Source organism: Cottoperca gobio, chromosome 11 (assembly GCF_900634415.1).
Source record: "Cottoperca gobio chromosome 11, fCotGob3.1, whole genome shotgun sequence".
Lineage (NCBI taxonomy): Eukaryota > Metazoa > Chordata > Actinopteri > Perciformes > Bovichtidae > Cottoperca > Cottoperca gobio.
The window spans coordinates 3,028,637-3,052,448 of record NC_041365.1 but is presented as its reverse complement, the minus strand read 5'-3'; the positions used below and the strand labels follow the sequence as shown (position 1 = coordinate 3,052,448).

General features: G+C 42.2%; 1 protein-coding gene across 1 annotated transcript in view; it reads left to right on the top strand.

Moving 5' to 3' along the window:
* adgrb2 (adhesion G protein-coupled receptor B2) overlaps positions 1-23,812 on the top strand; it is a 196,611-nt gene that overhangs the window by 169,228 nt on the left and 3,571 nt on the right. The window contains 9 exon segments of the mRNA XM_029442629.1: positions 66-158; positions 1,331-1,606; positions 3,716-3,755; positions 4,161-4,175; positions 6,130-6,293; positions 6,482-7,192; positions 9,537-9,572; positions 12,463-12,576; positions 22,225-22,278. Coding sequence (XP_029298489.1) covers positions 66-158; positions 1,331-1,606; positions 3,716-3,755; positions 4,161-4,175; positions 6,130-6,293; positions 6,482-7,192; positions 9,537-9,572; positions 12,463-12,576; positions 22,225-22,278 — 1,503 coding nt within the window.

The window sequence follows — 23,812 nt, the reverse complement described above, 5'->3', positions numbered from 1 at the left end:
CCTCCCTCTCTGTATTCATCCTTCCTCTCGCCCATTCCTTATTCCTACCCCCTCTCCCCTTCTAGGTGCAGGATGCGGTGCGCTGTAGGATGGGGGGATGTAAAGATGACAGCGAAAACTCCCCAGACTCTTGCAAGAATGGACAGGTGCAGATCATGGTGAATAGCATTCCATTTCATCCCACATTGCAAGCCGTTAGCGTCGCACGGACATAAACCATCGCTGGAGCTCTCTGGAAGCTTCAGCTCCAATAACAAGAAGCATGATTGCCATTGCTGAAATGCTCAACCTCATGCCTGGCTCTCCTTAACGGGAAATCATTATTGTTTATTCATTAAGCATCTTCACTTTCTATTTTCCAAAAATGTAATTCGCCTTCGATATGCAATTTCACTCGCAGGCTAAAACTCCCTATAGTGCCATAACTGGACATGAACAGTCGTCTAAAAATACCTGCAATATCCCGCTGAAGTTAATATCAATGCCTTTTTTTGCTATTCTCATTGCCTGCACTTACTTCAACATGAAATTGTGCATGTTGACCAAGGCATTGTGTGTATTACCAAAACCTACACTTCAGCACTTTTATTTACTTTTAAGCTAAACTTCTTCCTCTGTGTTTGAGGAGCAGAAAGCTCCCGTAAGGTTATTGTACGTGTTCCAAATGTAGCTAATAGCGTGATAAATCATATAGACTTGAAATGCCTTGCCAATGTCAGCACGGTCACACTGCGACTATGAGACCATAAGCGACTCTCACAACGCTCTTCCCTTTATTTCTCCCTCAGACCTGTTTGCGGTAACGATTATGGCTTTCTGAACGCCCCTCTGAGGTTATCAAGATTAAACTTTGGAGCCATCATTCTGCTCGGGGAACCGTTTATGACACATTCTCTGTCTCTGTTTTCATAACCGAGAGGAACATTTACAGTCTAACTGTGCTTATTTGATTTCGGGTGAAATGGATTGTTATCATACACACAGCTCGTTGCTATGCCAACAATTACTCTATTAGGGTAGACAGCTGGTGAAGTTTTCTCTAGACGTGTGCGACACGGAGGGCTGATACATGAACGACACAGTACCCTTGAGACTGTTAATTGTGATGGATAATATGGAGCCACCAGTGAAACCCCTGACATTTAGAGATACCATAAAGATGTAGAAGTGTAGCTACACCTTCTTTTTGAAGTTGAATCAAATCCTTCTTATTGAGAAAAAGTATTTAATTATGAATACAATCAATGCTCTCCTCGACAACACTGGTTATATTCCCTCCTCTAACATTGCAACTTCATGTTTTCCATTAATTCTTTTTTTACACCATCAGAATTGTCCAAATGTGAGCTACTGTGGGCAGCAGTGTGGCTCTCTGCGTTATGGCACACCCCCGTGCCTGTTGGGTTCCCACCCACAGCAGTTCCCACCGACGGCCCACCAGGCATGCCAGCAAGCCTGTTACCACAGTCTGCCCCGCAACAACCAGGGGCTCGAGTACAGTCACGCCCTCGGCCACTCCCATGAGCATAGCCCCATCCTGAACAATACCCACAACCACGCTCATAACCATAACCACGTCACCCACAACCACATCGGCAGCCTACCAGTATGTCACCTGTAGAAAAACACCCCATCATTATGAATAGTAAAGCCCATAGATGGATAAAGGTGGAATCTGTAAAACAATATTTTGCCATGAATAGGGAGAAATATGAAAGGAATGGTTAAACATTTAGAGAGACATCTATTTGCTTTCTTTCCAAGAGTTCGATCAGAAGATGTAAATCACTTATATTGAGCTTATACGCTTATTTTATGTCACTACAGCCAACAGCTGTTTAGCTTAGCTTAGCTTAGCGTAGCACAAAGACTGGGATGTTAAATCTCGTTTGTTTACATCTACATTCATTTGCAAGGTGTAAAAATGTTCCAGTGTGGTTTTAAAGGGGGTTATGTTTTATTTGCTATGCGCAGTGACCTTTTTGTCCTGTCGTCAACTTCAGAAGGTCACTGATCCCAGCCAGGAAATAGTCCCACACATAGACCCCCGTAAAACCACAACATCAATTTTTTACACTTTTGGTTTTTATATGAATGAAACAAAAAAGATATAACGTGCTAATGACTGAGGTTAGAAGGGTTGGTAGGCATAATCTTTTCCATTTGGACAGAGCCAGGCTAGCAGTTTGGCCCTATTTCCTGTCTCCGTGCTTTGTTTTGATTACATATTCCACCTTTAAATCTAAGTAGGAATAGCTGTGATGTATAAATAGAAATGTTTGAGTATGCAGACAATGAATTTATACTGTGGTGTGTCTTTTTTTTAATTTAGCATTTTGAATTGATTGTATAGATAATGGTTTCTTTTGCACTAATTCCAACAGTAACCTTACCCAGAATGCCGTGCAGTATATGGTGTGTTACTTAGTCAATAGGAGTCAACAACTTGACTATGTTCCCTTTTGGTGTTTTTACCAAACAGTTGACGTTGATGACTCACTGTACTTAACCTGAGGCTGTTGCGGAGCGAGTGTGTTATAGTTACAATAAAGATGATCTGGATGGCAGAGAGAGACTGAGGGAAAGAGAGAGAGGTTTCTTTCATATCCTCATTCGTCCATTTAGTAGAGACCCATTTATGATGCTGTGGGTGATTTGCGTACTAAGAGCTTTTCTGCTCCTCTGAGACCTTTACACATTCTCTCCTTCTCTCTTTCAGTTTTTCATTCTCCCCCCCCCCCCCCCCCCCCCCCCCTTCTTCTTCTCTTTGCCTGTGTGGCGTGCCCAAACTGTCTAAAATCTGTAGTTTATTATCCAAACAAAGGCTTTTGTAAGTGAATCCCGCCGAGGACAGGAGGAGGCTCTATGGTGAGAGAAGGGAGGACCACAACTGCATAGCAATGAGCTTCACTTTCACTGAAGTTTCGGAAAAACTTGAGTTGTAGCCATTTTGAAAACAATACTTCTTCATTCAACTCGCCCGCCCCCTTCTGGGTTCGGGAGCGTTTCGTTACCCCAAGGAGTAATGCCACCCTGCTTTTCATCAAGTGAATTCTAAATCAAAGCAAATAAACATCATATTTTGTTTCCTTATCTACATAAAATCTGAATATTGAGTGCAGGTTAAACTCAGTGTGGATGTTTGTGTTTTGGTGTGAATGAATGGTAAAAGTAGGGGAAGAAAATTCCAGTCTAAGAAATGTTCTGCTGGAAGACTGCAAAGCTTTTGCTACAACTGGCACATCAGATAATAGCTCTGCTCCAGTGTAAATCGCTGTCCCTGTTTGCATTCAGACGATGGCGAGGTGACTGATCACATGGTAGCGTTACACACCTGGAGAAACTTCACAGCGCTCTGCTCGTCTCTTTCAAAGACTGTATTGGAATCTGCTGCTGTGAACTGATACACATCATGAACAAAGTAGCAGTGAGCACCGTTCGGGAAAAATTCACTATGAAGAAATGAAAACTGAACATTGCTGCTATGACTTGAGGCACGGTCTCACTCCACAGAGGGCATTAGTAAACTGACTTGGTTGTAAAAGTGTCACCATGGCAACAGATCCTATCATTTTCTTTAGAGTTAGATTTAAAACATTAAAAGGCATTAGATACAGCATAACCATTCGTAATCCAATCACTCATCATCAGTGTGGTGAATGTAATGACACTCATTGTATTTCCTCTCTTCCTTCCCTGCCTCCCTCTCGCTCAGACGGATTTTGAGAAGGATGTGGACTTGGCATGTCAAACAGGTGAGCTCTCCCTTCCACCTGATTTCTCTTTCGCTTTCTCTCTCGGTCTCCTCCTTTTGTCCAACGCAGGATTAGTATTGCAGAGACGCAATGGAGAACTCTTATGTAGCTTACTGCTCTGCATGTTGATTAAATGACAGGAGAAGATGTGGTACGGTACATGTCGACACAGCTGCGCACAAATTATTATGCCTTATCAATCACACTGATTCTGCCCAATAAGTGTTCGGCGAGCATATGTTTGGATGAGACTGTGTTTAATTGTGCATGATAATAACACTCCTCAGTGTGTTCAGACCCGCTTCACTCGTTGCTGGTCTTGTGTTTGGATGTGTTACAAATAGACCCCAATGTGTTGTGCTTTTGAAATATTAACACAGTCACTTTCCCCCTCCACCCTTGCAGAGAGAGGACACCCATGTAAGTTTTGCACACAATTGACCTTCTTAACACTGCCTGGTTCATCCCTCGACTTAAATAATTCCTATAGACGAATCTGGGTTGTAGGTGGAAGTAAAGAAAGCCGCCATTACTGCAGTGGCACTTCACTTGTGAACTTGCATCTAAGTCTGTAATGCATGTCAAGAATTTCACTTCTCAAGCGCTTTTGCCAAGAAATCTGTCCAATGGAGAACCTTTTCTCCAAAAACTTTCAATGATATTTGGTCGAGTTGTTGTCTTTTTCTGAGCTGTGCTGTTATCAGCTGCTTCAACAACAGAAACGCTTCAAAACGTTTAAAAGCCACAAGCATCTGCTCACAGAAATCAATTTCACTTGCATAAATCTCCCTTAAATCGTTATGTTTCCCCACATATCTCTTGCTAGTTGGTGTTTTCTGACCAAAATAACACTTGTACGGTATCCTTCGTTTCTGACTTTTTATTAAATACAAATTTTAATCTGGTTAAAATACAAGAAATCATGGAATTTAATGATTTCATCAGAGGCTAGCTTCTAGGTTTAAGCTGGCGTTGTTCCACACAGCGCTTTGATATCGACACTGTGGGGGACGGACAGCAGCGCAATGATAATGTAACTTTATTGCACCAAAGGCTGTGTAATAACAATGTATAACTCTCACAGTCACTACCTACTACTCTCACTCTCACTGTAAATGTGTTCAGTTGAACCATGCCACCGCAGTAATAGCGTATAACAACCGCCGGATTCTTCTATAGGTCATTCTCTGGGTCTCCACTGTTGGTTGCAGATGTGAAGGGATCAAGTCCTTTCACATCACTTTGCACCACCAGGACGGTACAACACAGAAAATGTAAGGTTCTGTACTCAGCCAGTGTCCTTGCTGGTATGCTCATACTCAGCAGGATCCCGCTTCAATTTTGGATGAAACGTGTAGCTTGACATTTTGTCACATCAATGCTGGTAACATGAAAATGGTCTGCGCTACATGCTTTGGTCTAGAATTGGATTTTGGGGCCACAGAGTAAACACTATTTCCTCTGATGGTGACAGAATGAGCATGATATCTGGCATGAACTTCCAAGCGGATACAGTTGTGTTTGATTGTGATGATAGATTGATGTCAGATGTGATTAAACATCGTCTCTCATCAGCATGTCGTAGTTAATTTTGAAGTAGCTATTCTCGAAATATATAGTATTCTGTTTGTAGTTTTTCCCCCCTCAACAACATGCATGAAAGCTAACCCAAAGCCACTCTAAGTAGTTGTATTTTCTGTTTTTATTTACGGGGTTATGAAATAAAAAACAGGCCCTCGGCTTATACAGAAATACACATTAATACACATGTATTAAAAAACATAAGGCGTACAGACCCACACACACAGGGAATAATAAGCTGGTGAGCAAGATATGGGCCAGGACTCTGCAGCGAGGGAATTTGGCTCCATTTCATTTTAAGCACACAGCATTTTGCACTCAGGCGCTTTCTCCAAGCTAATAAAAATCCTGGCACACTGGCAAATCTTGAGTTGGAGCAACATTTAAGGTCACAGTTTCAGAGACAAAATTCATCTTAGTTACTGTGAACCATACAAGCCCAAAATGTGAAGCAAAACTTTTCTTTGGAGAAACAATCTGTCTCTCAGCTGCATCAAAACTGCAAACAAACTTCAGTGTCAAAACCTAATGTATGTTTCTGTTTCATCTATCTCACTGTCTTCTGTTTGGCATAACTTTTATCAATTCCTTTCCATTCAATATCCATTCCGCTTTCTCCCTCTAAATGTTCCTCTTCCTCAACCTTTGCCCCTTCTTATACCTCACCCATAAACTCTTCACCTCTTCTTCTTTTCTTTCTTTCACCAACTCCTCTTACTCCCCTATCTCATGCCCATGACCCTCTCTCTTGCTGTCTCCACGGCTTCCCTTGTCTCCTCTCATCTCACTCTAGTCATATTCAAGGAGGTCAACACCTGTAACCCGGCCACCATCACTGGAACCCTTTCCCGCATCTCCCTGGATGACGAGGATGATCTTAAACTGGCAGCCCATCAGGAAGGGGTCAATTTCAGCTCCCTCCCTGGAAACATCCCCCCTCCCAACCTCATCGTACAGGTACGGGATGGAAGTTTACATTGACTGAACTATAGGGCGATCCATTACATGTCCAAAAACAGAAAAGCCTATCACCATCAGCAACAAATAAAAATTGTAATCTTGCCACAGGAAGTTATTTGAGTTGAGATTATCGAAAGTAAGATTATCGAGAGATACTTCTAAAACTGAAAAGTTTTTTCCACAAGGTTCCAACCCTCGGAGGCCTGAATGAGCTGAGCGAGACGTCCCTAAAGAAGGACGTGAACATAGATCAGCAGAGACAGCAGGGGCAGCAACACAGCGGCGCTCCAATCTACCTGTGCACCGAGAGTGGCCTGGGCTGGGCTCGACCGCCCCCTTCCTCCAACACCTCCCAGGACGGAAGTGCCGGAAGCGGGGGCAGTGGAGGAGGAGGAAATGGAGGAGGCGGGGAGGGAGACTACATGGTCTTACCTCGTAGGACGGTCAGTCTCAAACCTCCAGCGCCCTCCTCCCAAGGAGGAGGCCTGGGATTGGGGGGCGAGGACAAGCCTCTCAACATCGCAGTGGAGGATCCTCCCTTCCCCCCGCCTCCTTCACCCCTGACCCTCCACCCAGCTGAGAGTGAGGCGTACCCGGTGGATTTTGTGCCGTCAAGCGTGGGTGAAATGAACATCGCCATGAACCTCAACCGCTCTTATGGGACGATCAAAACCATGCCCCACGGGCACGCCCATATGATGGCTCAGGGTGGACTTGTACACTCCCACGGAGGACACATGCACTCCCACGGGCATTCGCTCCAGCTGAAGCCGGGCCAGAGACCGTCGGTCAGACAGATTCTGACAAGTGGAACCACAGTGGAGAGAACCAGGACCCTGCCACGCAACTTGGGTAGCACCAATGCCAACAGCAGCCACTCAGCAGGATCCTTGGAGGTGGGTAAGAGGTTGAGTGGTGAGGGAAGGAGGTGTTCCAAGTGGTGTTGCAGCTTCTACACTATGTCCTCCTTTCACTTGAGCACACACTTGATGTTCACGGTTATGGATGTGGTGATGGTAGTGTGGCTATATAAGTGAAGTTGTAGTCATGGAAAGACAAAGAGGCGAGAAAGACCGCAGGGGGAGGAAAGTTCTCTGCAGAACTATTTAACTTGTCATTCTGTACATGCAGGATTTTAAACATTTAAAAAGTATAATCCAATTATTTAAACAGTGAATGCAAATACAACCATTTGCACCGGATGCAGTGTCATTTAGTTTAAGACAGATAATGAAAATAAAACTTTATTTGCATTGGGAAAAACTTTTAACTAATTAACATTCTATACTTCACTACATTAATTGTGATGAATATTTATGGCTACATAAGAATATGGGAAGAAGGTAAGTCAGTTTGTATAGATAAAATCCATATAATTACAGACAGTATGGCCTTTAAAATAAATTCAAGCAAAATTGAAATGAGTTAATAACAGACAGCTTCTTAGTTTATCGTGTGTGTGAGCATGCGCGTGTGTGTGTGTGTGTGTGTGTGTGTTTGTAATGTGTATGTGATACCCCCTCCTAGCTGTACAAGGTGGTACAGCAGATGGACTGAGACAGATAGGATCAGAGGGAATACCCCTGGTGAATGTATTTCAGCCCACCTTAATTTGATACACATACACACAAAAACAAGCACAAGATAAAACACACATTTTAGATATGACCCCAAATGGCATATTGCTGACTCACAGGGTTGATTAAAGACATGGAAGTGACACTTTCACCGCAAAAAGTGCGGATGCTTCACTTAGGGCTGAGGACGTTAAGGACGTGTCATTAAAACTCGTAAAAAATCAGATGAGCTACGAGCGCACTCGTGAAAACTAAGAAAGAAAAAAAAAGAATCTGCAGAGAAACCTGCAGGATGTAATTTACTGCTATAATTTCACCGTGTTTGAATATGCTTGATTTGGAGATGGATATCAGAGCGTGCCTCTCAAGATTAAATCACAGCAGCGTTTTACTCCCCAATTCAAATATCGTGACGCATAATGGAGGGATCACGCAAATGTACTCGCAGTGTTCATTTCACTGTTGATTTTTAGTCTGGAGGCTTGTAAATTTAAACTCTCGATGATCTAGTCAGGGCGTAAGAAATGTTCACCATCATTATCATCATACTATAGAAACCAGTGGAGGGAGTATTGGGATGTAAATTTGTATCTCCTTACAATTAAATGTTAGCTGTTGAGGGCAAGTTATCCTATGATTCACTGCACTGAGTACATGCAAACTAAGTGTATGTTTGGTATAGGACCATCATGCCATCGTAACAGCAAACCACAGGAGGATTCCTTATTAATGTTGTATGAGTGAGTGAATGACTGCTTTATGTGTGTACCCACCAAAACATGCACTATACTGTACGTGTATATGCATGTTGCATGTCTACCATATTACAAAGCAATCTCAATCACGGAATTTCTCTGTTTTAAGGTAAGGACTTCTCTGAAGGAGGACAGTTATTGCATTTTGTTTTTTGAGCGGGTGAATCGGACATCTCAGAGAGAAACTTAACCTCTCTATCTGTTTGCATTTCTTTACCTCTTAAAAACATTGGCTGCCATACCATCAGATCAGCAACTCTGCCCTTTTGTAAGAAGGAATAGGCTTCAGCTTTTAACGAACTGTGGAGAGAAGGTGCTCTCTCTGCCAAAAGCAAATGTGGCAAACGGTGAGCGCCAAATAGGAAGTCAGAGATGGAATGCAATGTCAGGGCCAGATGAGTTGGAAATGTCTGCAGCTGTTAAATTGGCAGCTTGTGTGCCACTCGCTGTAGCTGCGGAGGCACTTAAGAGGAGAAGTGGTGGGATCCAAACAAGATTAGAGGACGAAAACCATTTCTCATATGTTTGTTGCAAACTCTTTTAATCGGAATGTCTCCAACACATTCTCAAATAATAGCAAAGGGGATGATTTATGCTGGGGTGGTAATGATTATATTTGAGGGTATGTGAGCCGAGAAATTATTGTTTCATTCTAATTCTGGGTTATTTCACTTCACTAATCTCATTACGTTGAAATAGACTGAATAATTTGCTTTTTGCCTTAAACATTTGTAAGCATATCTGTATCATGTTTGGCAGCCAGTGCATATTAGCTTTCCTCTTGTTACTGAACAATGGCACTGAGAGATCCACAAATGCATCCAGATAGATAGGTCTTAAGTTCAACAGTGGTAGAGAGGTTGGTCATTGATGCTTTCTTCTCTCCCCCTGCCCCCCTCCTCTTCCAGAGGAAAAGAGTACGGTACTCTGAGCTGGACTTCGAGGTAAGATCTCGGACCTCACCCCCTGTCATCAGCCTGTCTGCTTTCTTGTGCTTCTGCCAGGACTTGAGTAACGCATAGAGGAGCAAAAAGCACTGCTAAATCCCTCCCTTCGCACCTGTGTCTCGCTTGCATTTAGAACTATGGACTGTTTCGGACATATCTTACGTAGTATGCTGTTTCTCCAACATTGGCCCTAAACCTGTCTCGACTTATTAGCGGTCTTAATTAATTGATTTATGTGTCAAATATAAGAAGAAAACATCCCACTGACATGTACAATTACATCAAACAATGCTGCCATGTCATTGTGGGGGTCCTGGTTGAAGAAACAGCAAAGTAGAGTGCTTCTTGTGTCTGAATAAATACAAGTAATTCAGTTATGGGTCAACACGTATGTGGCCGTAGTTGATTTGCTGTTTTTTTCTCTTGGAACGACATAGTTTGACACCGTGTGAGTGTGTTTATGTTAGAATGACCTGGGTGTTCTGTGAATCTCCAGTCTCTAGCGAGTGTCCCCTTGCAATAAAATACCTCCCTTTGCATTGCCGCTTTTTTTTTGCAATAAATCAGTGTCATTTAGACTGTTGCAAAGACTGGACATTCACCTTCCACCATGGAGTTATATCTGTCATACACAGTAGAGGGTATGTGTGGTGACAAAATACTAACAGTGACTTTGGCTGATTGTTTTACTTATCCGGCAAATTTACTGGAGAGTCATTTGTGGCCGCTGCATGAATTTAGCACAGGGAGATTGCCTCTCCTGGAAATGAACTCTTCTCATTGACTGACTTTGAGAAAGAGGTTGACGTAGATCTACCTCTACCTGTTTTGTTTTTTTTCTTTAATTGAGTTTGCCCCTCCCTTTAGACTGGCAAACATTTACTGTATACATATATATACTATAGCCTACAAACTACAAGTTGTATCATTATAAAGAGTTTTAAACATTAGGAACATACTCTTTTAGGGGAAATAATACACTTTTAAAAATGTAAAGGAGTACTCCATTGATTTGGTATTGCACTTAAAGCTGGGGAATTTGCAGGGGAGAAAGTCAAACTCTGCAGAAGCTGAGATATCCTGATTTTTAGTTCTTAGTATGGATCAAGGGTCTAAATTCCTACATGTCTTCATTCAACTCATTAGCATCTTTCATTAAATGCCAGAGAAAGGTCGAGCTGCAGAGTTCCAGGCTCCTCCACCTTTGGTCCCTTTCGGGTCCCGAGCATAGAGAAGATAGTGACAACGTCTGAAATTGTATACACCAGAGAGGACATGATACGATATCATTTGAAACACAACCTCCAGCAATAACACCAAGGTAAAGAATACAACCTTAATATTTGTGATCAAACTGAAACTTATAAAGTTAGGTAATGTTAGGCAGCAAATAACTTGTACTTACCTTATGAGTTTGTTAACATTAGCTAAGGTTAGCTAGCTATGCTAATGTCATTGTTGTTGTGCTAACATTAACAAGATTGCTAATGACATTAGCATAGCTAGCTAACGTTATCAAACTCATAAGGTTAGTACAAGTTATTAACTTCTTGACATAATGTCACTTAACTTCATAGATTACAGTAAGATTAAAATGTTAGGGTTGTATGCTATTGTTTACCTTGGTGTTATTTGTGGAGGTTGTGTGATGTGATACAATGTAGTAAGAATGCGCTCAGTAGGCTACTTTACTAAATGACGATAAAGCGCGATAAAACAATACACTGCGCAGAATAATACAGTGGCATTTAAATATTATTTATTGATAATAAGCCTTATAAGAACACTTGATTTTCCACCATGGGTGCTGGTGATGGAGATGGGACCCAGCTGCGGAGTTGGGCCCGAGCTTGGAGCTCTGCAGCATGACACTATTGCATTACCCACTACTTTTAAAAAACCGCACCTGACGAACACAGGCTTTCAGTTATTAATTTTGAATCAGTACAACATTGAAGCCATCAACAGTAAAACTGGGTAATAATAAGTAAACTGAACTTTAAGTGTAAACTTGTTAAAGTTCTCCTGTAAATGAGTAAATGAGTAAATGATCCCTCAGAGGAGGTTACACCGTTTTCATTGGACTTAAATGAAAACCTCAAACCATGTGACTCAAACAAGGAAAACTAAAGACATAAGAGTAAAAAGAAAGGAACTAGTAGCACTTTCTTAGCTGAGCACAGATGAGAGTGCCCACTCTATAGTAATTGGAGCCAGTGGTAAGCGCCAGTCCTGGTCGGTAAGTGTGCGGGTGTGAGTGCTGGCATCTTGCCCCTGTGTCACTTTCAACCTCGCAAGCTGCTTTGACGATTAGCTACTGCCCAGCAGCTCCAGTACTGCCCATTAGCACGGGGAGACCACAGCAGTGGCAATGACAAATATAATTTGTTGTCAGAGAATTAAAGATTTGGATATAGTTGCCTTCTAGACAGACATTTTCAGAACCCTGGGATGGCAGTTTTGTGAAATATCATCTCAATAGGGCAAGAGTTAAATACCAGCACTTCTTTTAGACATTTAATGAGTTAGACAAAATCCTGAGTTAACAGGACTGCCAGCTAGCATGCACCAGTCTGGAGCAATGGCATTTCTGTCAGTCATTTATACCAAATTTTCACTTAAAGGACTCCTCTGCAGCACTCTCGGTTGCCAAATTCTTAAAGACTGAGGAAGTGGATGATGTATGAGCATGAGCCAGCAATCGATCGATCTGTCGGCGTCCCTTTCTAACCCCTTTTCATGGCTGGCGTCACTGCAGTCCCTCAGCCTATTACCCATTGCCCTTCCCCTGCCTGCCCCTATATTGGCCCTCCCCCCTCCCTTATTTTTGTTTTTTTTTGTTTCTATTTGGTTCATTTTTGCTGTCCCTTCCTTTCTTCCCTTCCAGAAAGTGATGCACACTCGCAAAAGACATTCTGAGCTGTACCATGAGCTCAACCACTCGTCCAAGTTCCACACCATAGACAGGTATAGCAGGGACCCAGCCATGTCCACATTCAAGGTAAGACCATTGCCCAAACGCGGGACGGGAACCCGCTGTACCTATGCACCTCCACCCCCCTTCCGCACTTTGTCACAACCCTAAAACCCAACCCCTTTTAACACTAAAGAATTGACACAGGAAATCAAATGCTGACTTCTGTGCAGATCAAAATTGTAGTAGCATGCTTCACAGGAAGTGGTCAGTGCCGTCAGAATATTATCAGAACTATGAAGACTTTGCATTTTCTTGCAAATGTTGCATAAGTCATATGCAACATGAGGTACTTTTGAAAGTGGTTGTATTCATTCCTTTTTTTTCCAGCTTAATTACTGCCTTAGAAATGTGAACACTTTGTTTGCTCTAACAACGAAACCTCAGTGTAATGTGAAAAGTGTATATGTTTTTATTGCCATTTAATTCACTGTTGAACTTAATATATAATGTATAATCGCATCCGTGGAGAATCAAACAATAACTACCTCATCAATAAAACTGTAGAGGCACATTTTATTCCAGCTTTCTTACTGTAAATATCTTTTTATACCTGCTGTAATTGGCCTGAACTTAATTCATTCTCACTTGTCGTCGATGCCTTATTAAATACCTGTCAGAACAGTTGATCACATAAGCTGTTAGCTGAGAGGTAATCAATCAAAGCCGTTTAATGAAATCCAAGTTTGCAATTTAAGGCCTGTGAAACTATTTCTCACTCATACTAAATCACCTCGTCCACGATACACTGCTGATAAACACATTTGTGCCTTTACACACAAGTGCTTTGTCTATGCCTGCCTCACAATGTTTAATGTGTTTGTTTAATTGGAGTCATTGTCTATGTACTGTACCTGACAGTGTTTTTTCATGTGTCTGTGTGGGTGGTTAGGTGGGTGTGTGCATCAGTGGGGTGCTTGGGTGGGCACCTGTGTGCATGAGACACTGACGCATCTTTGAATCATTAATAAGCCATTAGCAGCATACGTCCCTGCATGCTCTGCTCTGACCTTCAGAGGGCCAATTGCATAAAGATTTAAACAAACGCGCATGTGCTCGTACTACCTTCATCTGCAGAGCTTTAGTGCGTAGAGCCGTGATGAGTTAGCCAACCTTGTTAGGTGTACTTTCCCCTGGCATCCTCGCTATGCTGGCACAACTACTTTACACCGCCAGGAGAGCAATAGAGGCCAGCCTGACATCTCTCATATTCCCCCCGCTATGTAGCCGCACACACACATGCAAACACGCTGCCATTTCCCAATGCCAGACCGTCGGCCTTTCCCATCACTCCTCATTTGCTCAACATCTTGATCAAGACTTTCAGAAGCGTTGGCCGTCTCCCCATTCATTAATGCCAAGCAAATATTTTATGGAAGAGAAAAAAAATGGCAGGCAGGAGACGTGTATTAGTGTGTGTGGTTCTTAACAGTTGCGCTGAAGAATGCTAATGTGCCTCCGAGGGAGTGCAGGTATGATTTGAGATTACGCCAATGTAAAAGCAATGAAAGCCCAGCCACAAATAAAAGATAGGCTGTATTTAGGCTAATTAAGACAAGTTGGAACGTATATTTCCTCGGGGTTAGTGATGTCACATAAGTTGTGAAATGAAAGGGCAGCATAGATATGGCTTACTCATCCAAATCCATTATGTTAAAAGTAAGTAGGCAGTTCACTTAACTGTGAATAATTACACGGATAATGCTATCAGTGTCAGGCCTTTGACAGGACCCAGCTTGAGTTCAGCTCCGCTGTTGTCAACATCTCACTTTGAGAGTCACCCCTAAGCACGGTAATGCTGACTATACAGTAATTATGGAGATGAGAAGGGAGTGTGTGTGGGTGTGCGTGTCTGTACACTTGCATATCAGAGTGCCTACTGTACATGTGTGGTTGTATGCCTCTGTGTGTGGTTGTAGGCTGGAGATTGTGTGTGTGTGTGTGTGTGTGTGTGTGTGTGTCTGAGTCCTCTTGTTCCTTTTTCTTTTGTATGTTTATTTGTTTTATGTTTGAGATCATTTTGTTGCACTGCCTGTGTTTGAAGCACATACACTGCGTTTAGGAGCGCATGAGTAATGATATAATTGTTTCATAATACCTCTAATAACCTCGTTTCTATGCCATATAGCAGACACTGAAAGTGATTTTTCACATATACTAGCGAGTGCTATGATTTAATAGCAAACATAATTGCATTTCACAATGCTATCTTCTCACGGACGGACAGCTACAGTACTGTGGAAGTTTATACTTACACTTAACTTCATACGGCCAATTTGCTTGGTCACTTAAGGACTGTCACTTTTGAGCGTCTCACTTTTTAATGACCTGGGAGGATAGCCAGTTCCAGGCAAAACTGGGACAAGGAAAACCCTCACTCCCTCTTACCTGTCTTAATGATGAGTCATCTCCCTCAAACACTCATTAACCCCCACCTGACTTTTGCAGGCCTCTCTCTCCTTCAAAGTGCCTAAACAGTATTTTAACCCAGACCCTAAACAACTTCAACCCCTTCTAACCAACCCGGACGGTGTTCGTCCACCACAGGTCCCCCCTCCCCCACCACCAAGGCACAACACCGAGCCATCGCTAGTGCGCAGAGCGTCCCTCGTTTACAAAGAAAGTCAACGTAAGACACACTAAACCCGGCATAAACCTCGTGCAGTAGAGCCCCTCTAACTCATTCTGAGGCCAGAGTTGATGCGCTACATGTCACTTTATGTATCATAGTTTGCCACTGTACTGTATCTGTGTTTACGAGCCTCAGAAATGTTTATTTTTCATGAATTTGACTGTTCCCTAAACCCCTTCCTCAATAAGTCCAATCTTTTCTTGCCTTTTAGGAATGCAAGGAACCGATTAAACAATGTGTTTATCTGCTCCAAGCTCTATTCGTTAGCATGTGTGGCTAACTAGCTTACTACATACTTTAGTTTGTGTGTTTACAAGCTGCAATAGCAGAATTTAGCAGTTAAGTATTGCTCCTTATTGGATTTGGGGTAGATAACACACCAGCAACCCAAGCCAATATTACCTGAGATAGAGTTTAGTTTTCCAAACACACTGTTAAGTCTTCATCCTAAAAGCTGTGTGTAGCTGTTAACTGCATATTTTAGACCAGGGGTGTCAAACTCATTTTAGTTCAGGGGCCACATGCAGCACAAGTGGGCCGGACCACTAAATTCAGAGCATAATAACCTATAAATACCGACAACTCCAAATTGTTCCCTTCATCTTAGTGCAAGAAAGTACATTCTGAAAATGTTCAAATTTAATTAACTATCTTTTTACAAAACATTATGAACATTTCTTAAGAAAAAAAGATGCAATTTCAACAATATTATGCCTCAGTTTATCATTTACACATGTGCGTTACAACTTACAGATCACAGTGTGTCTACAAAGGCTCAACACATTTTGGTATCTGGATCAGTATTTTACTTTATGATCAAAACAACTAATTTTCACACTTTGCAAAGTCATCCCGCGGGCCGGATTGGACCCTCTGGTGGGCCGGGTTTGGTCCCCGAGCCGCATGTTTGACACCCCTGTTTTAGACCATTCTTTAAAGATTCTTGCTTAAAAAGTCAGGTGAAACATAAAGAACCATCAATGGTTAACTTTAGCTTGATTAGCTAGCTAGCTACTAATGAAAACCGATGACCGCCAGCAGAAAATAAGAAACCTGATTATTTCTTCCTCTGTCTGAAAACAAGGACCCACTCACTGTTATGTGCTAAGTGAGAAAAGAAAGCTTGACAGGCGCAAGGGGTTGGGGAACAGTTAATTAAGTGATGCAGTTCATACCTTTAGCATCACCTGCTAAAGCACATGTGGCAAAATGTATTCAAGACTGTGATTATTTGTAGTTACAGTCACACAGACGGTGTCAAACTATAAGCTTAATTCATGTAGCTGCTCATCTACTACCTGTCAGTGACTGTATTTGATGAGACTAAATATTAGATGGTCCCCTAGTGGTGTGGTGATGTAACCGTTCAGTGCATTACAGCTTGTTCCCCCTGTGCTTCTGCATTCATATAATGAATGCTTCCCATCCTCCATCAACTCCTATACAAATCCATATTGAAATATCCTACCTGGAATTATTATAACCAGAGAGATGGATTTGTAAGGTGGTCTGATGCAGGACTGGATTTATTTTCCATGATAAAACAAAAACATAAAAAGATTGTTTTGTTTTTGTTTTTCTTTGGGGTTGTTTTTACATTCCTGTAGCGCCACTGTGTGTGGTGAGACAATCCATGCAGTCATAAAGCCCATTTCAGTGCCAGAATTAAACCTTATGACCCAAACACCATAACCAGGTGATAAATGAGTTCATAAAAACTATGACCCATCCAAACCGATTTATAATCACCTCATAAACACGATACTCCGTACACTAGCTCGTTGGCACTAAAAAGGGACAAACATGATGCACTTTGTGTGGGGGCCGATGAGAGAAATATCACAAAGGCTTGTGGGGTCAGGAGAAACCTGATCCATTTTACTTCTTTGGAAAGGTAGGATCGCTGTGTTAAGGGGATGAGTGGATATCAGAAAATGTCCCTCACACACACTTGTTTCTCTCCTTTCACATCTTATCCAATTTTCTGTTCAAGTGCAGTGGGCTTACAGTGGTCTTGGTCATTAGATGTGCCTTCACATATAGAATCAACACACTTCAACCTCTTGATTCCTGCTGTTCCTGTCTTTCTTTGTCGCTCCGTAATAATTAACTGTATATTGCCCAGTAACTGGTAATCCCATGCCACACTGAGAGCCAGATGCTGTTTAGTGATGACTCATGTGTTACGCTTAATAGATGGAAACGAGGCGGAAAGACGTGACCAGAAAGAAGTGGGGAGGCAGAGACAATGTCACAAGACTCCCCATTAACCTCAATGTTGGAAATCACCTTGTCTGTCTTTTCTATTAGGCTGCTAAACCTAGCGTAGGTTTTCCTGTAGTCTGAAAATAAATGTACATGTTGCCCTCTGTTGAATAATTCTGTTTTTGAAAAATGATATGCGTGACCTTTAAAAAATCTACTCTGCAAAATGGCTTGCTGATAAACAATGGCGAACAAAGGTCAGTTGCAGGCTGTGACACAAACATATATTTCTCCTGCCAGGTTCACACATCAGTGTGCATTTTAACTGCAGAAAGATACATGGCAACTCTTATGCATTCTGAAACGTTGCTACAAGAGTTCCAGAGGTCACCGCAAGCTAATGTTGATCGATTGTAGATTGTTAACTATTATTTTGCATTGTTGACATCACAAAAACAGCTACTGAACTTGAATCAATTGTTTTGTTATAGATGCACAGTTGTTTGCTTTCCACAAGACTACAATATATGTTGCAGAAGGAACACTTGTATGATACTCCCGTTGAAGTGGATGGAAAGTGGGCTTTACATTAATGTTAACGATGAAAACTAATCCAAATCCCACCATGTTTTAAGTGCAATGGATGCTCAGGCAGGGGCCATATGGGATGGAGTCACAGCTTTCATTGTGTTTCTCATAATGGAGACAGGAGACAAATGGAGTCAGTGGGGTTACTGAGAGATGGAGTGAATGCAGTGTTTTTCTAACTCAGTATGTATTAGCAATAGCTTCTTGTCCTCCATTACCGTGGAGTTAGCCTGTCGTTTTCTATCCTCTCCACAGGGTTCAGAAGGTCATAACGCAAATGTGCATGCGGTGCCCAGTGATGCAGTGTTGTGCCTCTCTGTGTGTGGAATGGACGATGTGTGTGTGTGTGAGAGAGAGAGAGAGATAGTTTGCACTGTGAAATGGCCAGGCTGATGCATTTTTTAGCTCTCAAATGGGATATATTTCCATCCCGTCGTCTGCTGTGTTCTTGATTAAATGAAGCGTGCTTGGCCAGTTAGACGGTGAGAAGTTGCGCGGAACCCAGTGGGATGGAGAAAAAGATGATTTCACTCATGCTAGATCAGAGTGGGGACAGTGAGCACATTTTTGATTTGAAAGATGCATTTGCAATTCAATTGAAATGGCTGTAGGCGTGTGTTTTAATTCTATGGTGAAATCCTAGTATATTAGGCTACATTTTGAAATGTTTTCTGGTATAGTGTAAGATGTTTCTTCCATTAGCCTGCTCCATAAAAGAGAGGTGAGACCTGAGGTGCTCTCTGTGTGAGTCCACAGTTAACATTAGTGGCTGTTATTGATATTCCAGCATGTTTTTAAGCCACTGAAGGGAATTGTAGCTAAGGTAATGTGTATGCTTTGAGGATGTCTCATGTAAAATGAAGATGTGTCATTTTAAATGACAAAGACTCCATTTTTTTTTATTCAGAAAGGGCAATTTGCCTGCACTTGCAAACCCTGTAGGTCTTTATAGTCAATTTTCTGGCATTAAGCTAAGGGGCTTCAATTTCACATTTCAGCAATAAAGCAAGTCATCCCCTCTTCTCCCTCTTCATATCTCATTCTTTCCTCTATTCATCCTCACGGCTTGACATTTTCTCTCTTGCTGTCTCCCTCGTTTTCCCATTTCTCCCTCTAAACTCAGCCCTCGGTGGCACGTTTGAGGCATTAATTGAATAATTAATTCCTCTCATTAGCTTGTTTTTTAATTATTTCCATGCCCCCTTCTCCATGCCGAGCATAAACTCATCAACTGTTTTCATCCTTCCACACAAATTGCCCATGAAAACCGAGGGCTGGCGGAGTGTAGCTTTAGCACACTGGCTCTATCAGTGGCTCCTAATGAGGGGACTGTTAGCCCAGGCGGAACAAGCCTAACACTGGCTTTGTGCACCAAGAGGCACAATACTAATTTAGCTCATTTAGTGTCCTTGGGCCAATTAAAGGGAGGTGAAAGGGGCCGAATAGCTAGGTGGAAATGTTTTCACTATAGGATCACCAGCCTTGTGTTGCATTGCACAGGTCCAGACAGCAGCGAGCCAAGCTTGTGTGTCTGATTGCTCATTTGTTTGCAATGTGTTGCACTAATGGAATTTATTTGCCCTACATTCTCTAGATTTGGCTCCTTTTGGAGGGCCTTAATATTTGTGACACAGATTCCTTCCTAGTTAAGGGGTAAATGGTCCTAAAGACTGCTATGCCCAGTTAGTCTATTTCTGTACCTCCTAATAAATTATGCCGCTACTGAATAGGCAATCTGGTTCATTATCTTGATGATATAATGCAATAAACAAACATTCAAACCTTGAAATAGCTCAGTTCTGCTTTAATGACCCAAAGCCCACTGACAGCTGCAAGACTACAGGCATGTTCTGGTATCCACTCACGCGTTGTTTGATGTTGTTTTCATTTCCTCATGTATAAATGTGATTTAAGTTGGTGTCCCGTGATACTCAGTGTATGTCCTTTCTTTACCTTACTGCCATATTTTATTGATTTCTGTTTTTTTTTTGTTTTGTTTCCTGTTTTTATGTCTTTTGTTGGCGGACTGGGCCTTGTGTTGCATGCTTGTTCTCATGTCCCAGTTTGAATGTAGCCAGACAGTCAGCAGAACCATGGGCAACCAAGTCAACAAAGGTAAAGTTATCCCACTTACCCACAGCCACCTGTCCTCCCCCATCATCTCCCAAAGACAGCTTGCCACATTGCTCACCCACATCCAGAAACAATTTCCATTCCTTGGTCCATATGAGGTGGACTCTTAGTGGCAAAGAGTGGGCCTCACCCACCAGCACTGTAGCAGAGGCTTCTCGAGATGGCTTTAGATGTTTGTGCAGTAGTAGTAGTTTCTAGTCAGTGCTATCCCTCAACAAACTCCCTTTCATTTAGCTGTGTCATGCTTATAGCTTGTTGCATTTTCGCTCAGAAAATCGTGTCGTTCGCCTGAAACGTCAAGTGTTGGACGATTAAGCAGTCACACCTTTAACCAGTGATGGACATTGTATTTAGTGTGTTATGCCCACCATTTACCCCAGCTGTGCCTGTTAGATTAGATAGATTTAGCCTCTAACTGAAGGCTGATGATGTTTATTCAGTTTCCCAACCCTGACATCTTTGGCTCTTTTTTTTAGAGGCCTGTTACATGGTGTGAAGAAATGTTCAACATTTTAAAATATGTTTGTACATGACAGGGGAAAGCAAATAAAAGAGAGGAAGTGAAAGAAGAAATTGTGACAAAGAATGCAGAGAAATAGAAAGTTGATCGTAGAGTATCAACTAGAGTTGACTACAGTAGTTTATTTCAAGATCTACATTCAGTATATATGTTTGGATGTAAAATCTTAATCTGTAGGGTAACTATAGACCAAAGCTGTCAGATAAACGTAATGCAGCACTTACACAAGTACTTACGTTCCTTCTCTGATACCACTGACAATATATCAAATTAGAGAATAAAACCAAATTTGAATGTTCTATAAATCCCAACCATGTAGGCTAAGCTAGCCAATGAGCACCTCATACATGACAGTAAATCAAGACAACCCAAGGCAAAAATGTTTTTGACACAGGGGTCGACTCTTCCATCTTACACACCAACACCAAAAGGTTTGTCTTTGTGTCTTTCTTTTTACAACTAGCAGTAATACTTCTAGCACGGCAAATAGAAAAGAGCTCCAGTCAATACAACCAATATTAACCAAGTCGTTGGAGCTACTCAAGAAAATCAATTTGTGCTCAAACTGGAAACAGGCTAGGATATAAAAAGTACAAATCACGTCAACCAAACACTTCAGGGCTTGTTTTTTTTTTTGCACTGGTGTTGCTGCACTCATCATAGCCCTGACCAACCAACACCTGTTACTTCAGAACACCTGTACACGTTGGACAAAAAAAAAAGACTGACCAAACCGAAGCAAAGCACTGTAAGGAACATTAAAAAAAACGATATATAACACTGCAGCGATACAGCAGGGGGAGCAAGGTTTATGTGTTTGAGCCTGAGGCGGAACATACAGAGTCAGCAATGTCCACTTTATAGCCTAGCTTTAACTATTTTATGTGTTGTGTTAACACATACAGTATAAAATCAATAATGCAGATAGTGTAGATAGCATTTCCAGGCACTAATAACCACATTCGTTATCTTCTTTCAACATTATTTAGAAAACATGAGCTCCAAAGCCTCTAGCACTGAACAGCACATTCACTGTTACGGCTTTTAGAATGAGATTACTCCACACCCACATGTCGTCCTTTATTTTGTCCCTTTTATAGTACTTGTTGTTGCTAGTAGTGGTGCGTAGCATTTAGAATCCTTCAATCAGATGATCTGTCCTTGCTTTGTCAGTTTGTCTTTAACCTTTGACAGGTTAGGATGTTAAAAGTACCGCCTGTTCCAACACACTTTGATTATGTGCTCATCCCCGTCGTCACATTGAGTGTCACATTGAGTGTCACATTGCTTCTGTCCATGTGTGCATGTTGTGTGTGGACACGTTATATTTTGTCTTGAGAGAGCTGGTGAGGGCGATGGAGAGAGAGAGAGAGAGAGAGAGAGAGAGAGAGAAGGGGCAAGGTGTGAGCACAGAGCAACAACTGCCTGTTCACCTGCTGAAGGTGTGGGAACAATGCTTTTGTTTCAGGGCAGAGTTTGTCAGTGACTGTGATCCCTCCCCCTCCCCTTCTTCCCTCTTTCTTTTCCTCTTTCTCCCTCTCTCTCGTCACCTCCCCCCCCCCCTCCTTGTCTTCTCCCTCCCATTTCATCATCACAGAGGGAAAAGCGATGGAGCATTTCGTCTGCCGGAGGTGAAAAGAACTCGTCGAGTGTAAGTAGAGGGGTTTGTGGTAGAGAGAGGCAGAAAGAGAGGAATGAGATGGGGCTTTGGGGCAAGGAGGGAATGGAGGCAAGGAAGAGATGGCGAAAGGGAACGGATAGACACGCAGTAGCAGCACAATCGCGTTAGCCTAGTCTCCCGGGGATAAAGTTGAGCTTAACTGCAGCATTACCCACACTCCTGCATTACAAAATGTTCCTTCGCCAGCATTTAGCATGCAAATTGGCTCCCAGATTATGCCTTTTGTATTCATTTTGCCAACTGTCAGGCTGTGACGCAGGGAGAATGATAATCAGGCAGATATTGCCCCCTAGCGATCCGGCGACGATCATCACACTGCGAGGGGGGGAAGGGAGTGCTGTGTTACTGCAGATCAATGACTTATTTGTATGTGTGTCTCTGGTGAAGAGTTAGACAGGGATTGAAGAGCTCAAAGTGAATTACATGAGAGTACTTTATAAGAGTTTGGGGGGGGGGGGGAGAGCAGGTGAGATTGTGGAATAAGAATAAAAAGAAAACAAAATGAAAGAGTTGAAGAGCAGATACTGTAGTGCTCTCTTGAATGTATTGCCGATGTACAAATAGGCACGTAGGGTACACATTTGTACTGCAAGATATGATGGATGAATATTCCTCCTCTTAATGTGAATATTCAGCTCCATGTAGTCCAAAAGCTCTGCTGCATCTGTATGTTTTGCTCCACCAAGAGTCATGCGGGCCAGCGATCCCTCATGTCTTTCCCATCTCGTATCTGCAAAATCATTATCTCCGCAAGGTAATGAGTCTGATTTGAATAATAGCCCTCATCTCATGCATAATGCTACCTCCTAATTACGTTTTTTTAGCTAATCCCGTAACATGTATTTTACATGGATGGTGGGCACATCTGCGGACCACATGCAGAGATCACAGACCCTGCACCCGCAAGGTTTCATGCTTTTATCAGTCTGAAAAGTGACACATTGGGAGAGGTGGGAGATGAAGGAGGACAGGTATCGTAGTTTTTGAAGATAGAAAGGTACAAAGGTGACTTGGATTACAGGTATGTATGGTCCTGCTTTCTATGGTTTGTGAGGTTGAATCACGTCTAAGATAGTTGGCCTGTGTGTGTGTGTGTGTGTGTGTGTGTGATTGTGTGTATGTATATGTGTGTGTGCTGATATTTGCAAAGGTTAGGGATCAAATTTAGCCTCTGTGATTGCCTATTTTATTGTATCCATCCATTTACAAATCTGCTTACTGGCCAAAACTGGCCAAGGCGACGGTTTCCAGGTACTTCATTTAAAGTAGAATTCGATCTTATTACAACTTGGGTCTTCCTTTATAGTGTTGGCTATCATTTCTACCCATAAATATAAAGATGTACACCAAATGTATTTGCTGAAATTTGGGAACAACATTGCTACAAAGTCCGACATCGAAAAAATGTCGTGCAGGTCGGACAAGTGAGGTCATCTAATCGAATGTATTGTTGGCGGGTGAGTTTTACCATGGGTAATGTAGGCGGCATGTTTGCACAAGAAAA